The sequence below is a fragment of the Coptis chinensis genome, chromosome 8 (assembly GCF_015680905.1).
Source record: "Coptis chinensis isolate HL-2020 chromosome 8, ASM1568090v1, whole genome shotgun sequence".
NCBI classification, from domain to species: Eukaryota; Viridiplantae; Streptophyta; class Magnoliopsida; order Ranunculales; family Ranunculaceae; genus Coptis; species Coptis chinensis.
The window spans coordinates 76,972,580-76,981,394 of NC_141463.1; the positions used below are offsets into that span (position 1 = coordinate 76,972,580).

General features: G+C 35.2%; 1 protein-coding gene across 1 annotated transcript; it reads left to right on the forward strand.

The window, feature by feature from the left end:
* The first annotated feature begins 1,917 nt into the window (after window positions 1-1,917).
* LOC147483156 (zinc finger CCCH domain-containing protein 18-like) lies at window positions 1,918-8,314 on the forward strand. Its single transcript, XM_086579501.1, is given in 9 exon segments — window positions 1,918-2,136; window positions 2,139-2,878; window positions 2,969-3,133; window positions 3,708-3,768; window positions 4,264-4,408; window positions 5,206-5,213; window positions 5,317-5,451; window positions 7,853-7,987; window positions 8,126-8,314. Coding segments are annotated over 9 exon segments (1,797 nt in total).
* The last annotated feature ends 501 nt before the right edge of the window (window positions 8,315-8,815 follow it).

Consider the following 8,815-nt stretch of genomic DNA (forward strand, 5'->3'; position numbering starts at 1 on the left):
TAGATTTTGATGGGTTGAACCACCTAAAAATAGTAAGTGGTGCACTTCATGAATCCTATTTTCTTGAGCTTATTAATTTATTATATCCATTAACATAAATACAAATATATTGATGTACTGATGTGGTCATCGTACCTTCTTCTCAGGTTGCTATGATTTTGTATGAGGTTCTTCGGTTATACCCTCTCATTGTTTTACTTATAAGAGGTACTAATAAGAAAATGAAACTTGGAGAAGTCATTCTACCACCAAGCACTGAAATCACACTCCAAACAGTTTTAGTTCACTGTGATCTTGGTCTTTGGGGTGAAGATGCTGAAGAGTTCAATCCAGAGAGATTCTCTGGAGGAGTTTCTAAGGCTGCAAAGAATCCAGTTTCATTCTTTCCCTTTGATTAGGGTCCAAGGATATGCCTTGGCCAGAGTTTTTCCTTGATAGAATCAAAGATGGCTATAGCCATGATCCTACAACGTTTTTCTTTCGAGCTTTCATCCACCTATGTCCATGCACCGTACACTGTCCTAACTCTTCAACCCCAACATGGTGCTCAACTCATCTTACATAAACTCTAAGTTCTGTTCCATGTAAGTCCTGTGAAGTTGTTAAATACAGTTTTACAACTACTATCACATACCTGAAGGTTAACTTAAGCCATAAAATGGTATCTAGCAGTGTTAATGTGGTCTAAGAAAAGTATCTAGCATACAATTTTCTAAGAACAGTACATAAAATACAAGTCTGTTATACTTTTGATCAGTTTCCATACTAGAATTGCATGTGGTTTGCTTCCATACAAGAATTGCATCAATGATATTAGTTGATGATTATGTTTTGAGCTCTTCTTCCAGTTACTATTTTGGCATGAAATAAGAAGAGACAGACAATTCTGTGGAGCAAACTTCTTTATTATGTGTTATTTTAGTACTTTTGGTCTTTAACTGCTGCAGTGTGTGTGAAAACGCAGTAGTTGATTAAGCAGTACACTAGACTTGCAAATTCTCACTGATTCTCACACAAATTGAACCCCATAAACAATTGAAATTAAGTAAAATAGAAATGAGGAGTACCTTTAACGATGACTATGGTCTTGACCAACAACATAGAGAGTAATTCTTCCCATATTCCATTCTTCTTTAGAGAGAGAGATAATAGGTAAGTGAATCACAAGAGACGAACACAATACTAATCAACACATATAAAATAAATTCATTTAGTTATATTAAAGTAGGGGTTAAAGTGAGACTAAAATTGGGAAGAGAGGATGACTCTTGCCCATTTGAAAGTATTTAACGTAGATAGCGTCCCTGACCTTCTTCTTTAAACAATTAAAAGAGAGAGATGAAGGTGTTAAACCTATAACTCTTTAGTTAACTTATATTACTGTGAGATGATATCCTGCTTAACGAGAGAATATGTGTACCAGTTGGTAGCGTCAAGCAATTTAAGAGATACTGGAGCTATAGCCAGCGCACGAGCTGCAAAGATATATGGGCTAAACATCCTTGCAGAAAGAATTAAGGTAGTATGTCTGTCAGTGTCATGTTAGGCTTCTTTCAAGCTCCATTTTGTTTTCCGTATCTTGGTTGATGATCGAACATAATGTTAAACTACTTGATTTTTTATAGTAAGTTGTTGTATCCACGTGAGTTGGACAATCAAATTGTTCTCCCTTAGCTTCCAATTTAGTTATTTTTTGTTATATCTCTTACATTCTGGAGGGATCAAACAGGTACCCACTTTCCCCATGGAAAGAAATTTGATCTGCAATATATAGTCTTGGTATATTTGTTAATGGCTATTACTATGAATTTGTTTCTTTCCTTGCTGAATGTTATGTCGCAATATTATTGTTAGTGCGTCCTCCATTATTCATCTTCTAAATTTCCTTGCTCTGTATACACAGGGAATCAATGTAAAATGGATTTCACAGAGGCTACAAAAATTATTTACGATAGAATTCAAACTTTAGAGCCTGACCATGTTTCTAAGATCATTGGGTATCTTTTATTACAAGACAATGGCGAAAGAGATATGATTCGGGTGGCCTTTGGCCCTGACATTTCAATTCCATCATTAATTACCCAAGCCAAACTTGAGCTTGGACTATCTCCAAAGCCTGGAATCTCAGCACCAATCCCTCCCCTGCTTCTATTAATCCGGTACCCACTTCTGATCTCCCTTTGCAATTCACTCCGTTTTCCCAAGCTTCATCCCATCCGTTCTCTTCTCCTACTACTCTACGTGTTGCTCCTCCTTACTGGGATCCGTTAGTGATGGTCGATCAACAACCACTTCATAATATGGACTTTATTTCTCCTGCTTACTCGGATACGATTTCTAATGACTATCGGTTCCATAACCAAGCACAATTTTTGAGCTTGGAGGATCAATTGGATGTTGTTAACCATAGTGGACATGATTTCTCAAGCAATTTCTTCTACCCAGATGGAACATTGGGCAATATGAGTGCTAGAACTAGCCAGCGGTCTCCCAGCTTGCCTGAGTTCCATGTGAAAGCTTGTCATTACTTCAACAAGGGGTTCTGTAAGCATGGAAGTAACTATAGTTACTTCCATGGCCAACCTGTACCAAATAGCTTCTCCCAGATATTTAGTCAAAAGTCTAATGATCTTATGACTGATGACCATTTCCTACCTAGGTCTCTTGAAAAGCTGGAGTTGGAACTCACCGAGCTTTTGAAATCTAGAAGAGGTTGCCCTGTGTCAATTGCCTCCCTACCATTGTTATATCAAGAAAAGTATAGGAGAACTCTTCAAGCTGAAGGGTACCTTACTGAAAGCCAAAGGCATGGGAAAGCTGGTTATAGTTTGACAAAGCTGCTTGCGCGACTGAAAAACAATATCCGCCTCATTGATAGGTGCAATCACTGACTTTTTCTGGACGTCCTCTTTTGTAACTTTTTTATTATATTAATCTCATAATATTGTTGTTTGTCATTGAGTTTTAGACCCCATGGGCAACATGCAGTAGTCTTGCATGAAGATGCTCCAAGATACATGGAGTACATAAATGATAGGAGTGATCCTAGTGGTGTTGCAGGGTCCAGACATATTTATTTGACATTTCTAGCTGAAAGCACTTTTATGGAGGAGGATGTGTCCAACTGTTTCAAGTAAGGAGACGACTGTTTTTTATTAATGGAAATGTATGAAGTAATTAATTGAATATGCACGTGTTGATTATTTGAAGAGATTTCGTTTCATTGATTTGTTATTTTTGCAATTCATTAGTTCGTGTTGGTAATTATGTACTCAAGTCATCATGCATCTCATTATTGCCTTTTAATATCATTTTTTAAATAGTATGTCTTGAAAGCTACCAATCTCTTATAATCCATGAATTGCATTGTAATTTATTAGTACTTTCATTTTTTGTGTCGATTTTGTAGGTTATGACAATAAATTGGTGAATGTTTCGTGAATACAATGCATCCTAACCCTTCGGATTGTGAGCCACAAGTAGTTTGACTCCCAATCATACAAATAATTGATCTAGATGATATAAAGTTTATTACTAAATAAATGATTTTTAGGATCTTTTGTTTAGGTGGGTAATGGAGCAAGGTCAATCAAAAAGCCTTCCCATTCTTCACATTTTCTAATGTACGTCATATTATGCTCTTTTATTTTTCTCTAATTAATCGAAATTGATGTGACAAATTTCAAGGTACATTCTTATTTACCCAGATTAATACATGTCAGATTTCAAGCATGCTCATTGCTTTTGAAGAGAATAACAGTAATTGAGGTACTTTTACAGTTTCTTCATGACACCTTCATTACGAACTGATGTGACGTATTCATTGGTTCAAACAACAGCCTTACGTGTATTTATATCTCAAGAACAAAATTCTGCTCCATCATGGGTTCAAGGGAAGCTCTTCCTCTTTGTATAACTCCCTTTCAGTAAATCAAGGCTAATGTAACATGTTGATACAAATGACAAGTAGTTTTGTGCTTTTCTTTTTTAAATCATCAGTTAACAATAGTATGTACCTGTTACTAATAGAGTTGACATTTTCGATGGATTTTAAAGCATTTTATATGGGTTCAGGGTATTTCTCAAGTGATGACTCATTGTACGTTCGTTTTTGTTGAGACTAAAACTTTTAATTCTATCATCCAATATTATTAGTTCAAAAGGCAAGTGTAGTTGAGTAGTTCTCTTCCTTTCTGGAACCCAGCTATGAAAAAAAAAGGACATATGGTAGGCTCGGTGAAATACATGAAAACTATTTTGCAGATAGGAATATTTTGTGCGTCACCTTCATCGATCATTCCACTTCACAATCATCTAGGAATTCTATTGAGCAAGCTCGTCTTTGGTTCATTACTAGTAAAAGCATACGACTATCTTGATTTGCTTGGGCCTGCTGATCCATCAAAAGGTATGTTTCTCTTTCCACCTAGGTACTAATTTATATACGAAATATGTTTGTGGACAAGCAACTATTTGCTGTCCACAAAACAGCAGCTGGTGATTGGTGGAGTGCTGCCCGAAAAAACTATTAAACTGCCCAAAAAAACTGTTAAAAGTGCCCAAAAACACTGTTAACCAATAAGAAATTGCTGTTTGTGGACAGACTTGTCCACAAATTCGGACTCATTTATATACTAATGTGCTTCAGTTTTTACTTTAAAAAAATAGTATGTAGGTAGAAACAACTCACACTGCAATCATATATATATAAACATACACCTTATTTCATTGTTTTATGTATTTTTGCGTAAATGATGTCCATATGCATATAAGGTTTCCTATTGGACAATATAGTGGCATTTATGTTGACTTAGGAAAACTATCTAAGAAATTTATATGACTTACCATGTGACCATTTAGGAAGACCTTATACTCAGTCCATTTCTCCAATGGTACATATCTTACTTCAAAATTAGTCTTTTCTATTTTATTTCAATTAGTCAATAGTTGTCTTATGATGCTTGAATGCATATGTAATGAGAACCAAACGAGAGTCTTTAATGAAAGTAGTAAAAAATAGTTAAAATCAAAAATGTATTGTGTTACATTAAATGGCTCTTTTTAAGTTGATTATGATCATAACAATAGATTGTTGCTTTCTAGCACCGCCTTCATTGCAAACAAATAGATATCGACCATCACTTGCCATTGCAAGTATTTGGTTTATTTATGCACTTCCTCAAAGTTACTGATTTGGTTTGGCAGTCTCATCTGTTTGTTTTTATATATTGTTGGTTCTTATGATCATGTATACAAGAGTTCTAGCTTTGTTCACTATATTTATCTCTTTTTTATCTGTCAAATTTGTCTACACAGAATTATTGTCATTGTGGAGTTGAGTTCAATGTGCAGTTCTATGGCAAGTCCAGTACCAGAATGAATATAGAGCATCCATCAATGAGAACTCAAGCTATTCATTTGTCAATTGCAATGTGGGAGGAGACTGGAAGGGTATAGCTTGGTCATTTCCTAGAGTTACTTTTCATACACATCCACAACTGAAATCATCTCAGTTGAAGGATGGAATAATTTTGACTCATTGTTTGTAATTTATATAGTGTCTGAATGACATGTTTGGCCTACTAATTAATATGTAATGATCTAAAGTCCAAGAGTTTTATACTTACCATATCATTAGTGGTGAAGTGTTATTATTGTTACCATACATTGTAGAATTATCAAGTGAGTGAAGTGAACGATTTGGGCAAAGGGGGGGTGTTATGCGGACAAAAACTAAGTTGGTTGGTTTCTGTCTGTCTGTCCTCACCTATCCCTCTCTCTCTCTCCCTCTCCCTCTTTCCTTCCCTCTCCCTCTCAACCAAACCCTAACTCTCTCTCTCTCTCCCACCCACAAACCCATCTCTCCATCTCTCTTCTCCACCCTCCGCTCATGCCCCCCCCCCCACTACTTAGCAGTTATCTAGTGTTATTATTGTTATTTTCATTGAAAATTATGCTTGCATATGGATGGGTACATAACCAGATACGGATGATAACAACGTTATAAAAATAATTAAATAGATAAATTTTTACACTTGGCGTTAATGATGGTTTGTTATTATTTGTTACTAATTATTACTAATTTAACAAGAAATGTATAGCAAACCCAGCCATCGGCGGGTAGATTTGCTATTATGTCGAATAACTCAAACAACTGGTGAAAATGTTACCACGTGTTCATTATACAAATGGGCTTATGCATTAAGCACATCAACCAAAATTAAAACCCTGAAAATTAACATGCTAGACATAATAGGTTTTGAAATAGCAGGCCCGACCACAGGTCGGGCTGCATGGCTAGTATATATATTATAGCTCTATTGAGGAAGCGTTGCTAGAGTGTCTACGTGTCAAGACTAATTACAATAAATCAGAAGGAAAAAATGGAAGTTTGTGAAAGTTTCATAAAATCGGAAGTTTAGGTAAGAAATAAAAAAACAATCGGACTCCTCCCTAAACTCAACCATTCATCTACTTTTTTTTGTGTCGGCTTTCTCCACTCACGAGAAAAGGTAAACCCCAACAAAAAAAAAAAAAAAAAAAAAAAAAAAATCATCGAACTCAAAATACCTTTGCCAATCAATTCCCCACCCCGACTGTAACACTTCTTATTTTCTTCTAATATGCTCTAGCAAATCCCCAATTTTCTTCTACTTCAGTCTTAAGGTATGAGTTTTCTTTTCCAATTTTATTGATTTTTTTTTTTTTTTTGCAAGTTCTCTATCCAATTTCTATTCTTTTTCTTTCTCATTTTTTTTTTTTTTTTTTTTCAACAAACGTGCTGATTATACATACAATTATCCTTTTTATATGTGTTCATGGATCGTTGTTACAGGATTGTTATTAGAAACTTAGAATGGTTGAGAGGTTGTTAGGAAAGAAACTTATGTGATTCGATGTGAAAATTTTGGTAAATCACTACCCACTAATTAATGTGTTCTACTTTACCAAAATTATTCAAAAGTGATTCTATTGAACTGAACAAGGATTTTATTGTTAGTTTTTAATTTTAGTGGGTTTACGGAGAAGGCTGCATGGGAGTTCACCAAAGATACTAGTTTGGATGTGGTAGTCATCCATCCCGGCTTTGTATTGGGACCTATTATTCCTCCACTCCTTAATGCCAGCATGATAATGCTACTTCTCCTTCTTGAAGGTATCGTATTGTAGTTTTAACTTCTAATCTATTATGATATATTATTGCAAGAACCAAACCCTAAATAACCTTTTATTCTTTCTTGAGGGGCAGCCCATATCAAAGGTGAATTGCACTTAAACCCTAATAATAGGGCGCAACGTATAGTATCGATCGAGGTAAAGGGTCTCTCTCTCTCTCTCTCTCTCTCTCTCTCTCTCTCGCTCGCATGCTAGAAGAAGAAGAAGAGCAAGGCAAATTTAGGGTTTCAGCGTACATTGTCATTATCTCAATCTGTAGTGGTTTATACTTGCAATGTCCGACAATCGATGAGGGTTTAATATTATTGAGTTGCTCCACTACTCACTGTAGTTGTATTCTACTTTTCTTTTCTCTTTCGCGATTTTGGAACATCTCTTCTGAACTCTCAACTATATATAATATAATGACTGATACAATAATAAGTGATAATAATAAAATATTTTAACTTATTATAATAGTAATTCGATTCTTTATCGTTTAATTACTATGGATCATCATATTATATATTAATTGTTTCTTTGGGTTTGCTAACGTTCATGATACTTGTTGCGGACTTCATCAAATTCTTTTCGTTTAAGGTTTCACAAAACAAAATATAGCCAAATTTCACTATCAGCAATATTCTGTAGAAGGATATTTAATTTAATTAATCAAATAATAGCTGAAATTTTACAGATACCCAACAGAATGGAAACTGAACAAGATTCGATAGGAGGAGAACTTCCTTTGGACTTTGATAAAGCCTTGCAACTTGACAACAACAACCATCATAAGCAGCTTGATCGTGATAATAACGATAATAATTTACCAGTATGCATCTGCCATATGAACACAAAACGCAAGTACCCAAATTAAGCTTTTCACTCTGTCATTCGTTTACCATTATTCATGTTGTTTTTCTAACCCAAAAAATAACTATTTTTTTCTTTTTTGGCATTATATCAATAGAACTCAGATGATACAAATGAAAACTCCAAGACACAAGGACCTGGAGGAACATCAGCACCTACAAATGGGATTGCCAAGGTTGACAGAAACGACAGACAAGGAGGAGAAGATGCCTCAACATTAGAGGAATCACAAGGTGCTTCTTTCCTATCCCTATTATATCCCTTCAGCTCATTTGTTTTCTCATGAGTAGTTTACTCTCTTAATAATTTTTATGCTCGACTTGCAAGCTGTTGGATTAGAGTATCTTTATCGGTTCAATTGAACTTATTGCATTTCAGTCTTTATAACATGGCTAACAAATGTTTTTCGTTTTTGGGTGGCTGAGATTCCCTTAACTTTAAAAAGCATTTCCCCCCTCATGGGATTATGGGGTAGCAGTAGCACAATAATGTGAACAACTTATATGTTTAAGGCATTCACCTCCTTGGAATTATGGATCGCATACTGGTATTATACTCGTTGAGAAAAACTGTCTTGAGTACTAGTACCCATGACATCGCCGAATGTTAATGCATTTGGTTATTGTACTTGTGTGTAATGCTACTCCTAATTTATGTTCTCAAATGCCCCATTTCTGCTCTTTGAACTATTAGCATACTAGTAAACCGCCAAGCGGTGAGGAACAAGCAAAGATTAGATCAATAATATAATCAAACTTGTAGAAGTTGGTTTTGTTAACAACAACGC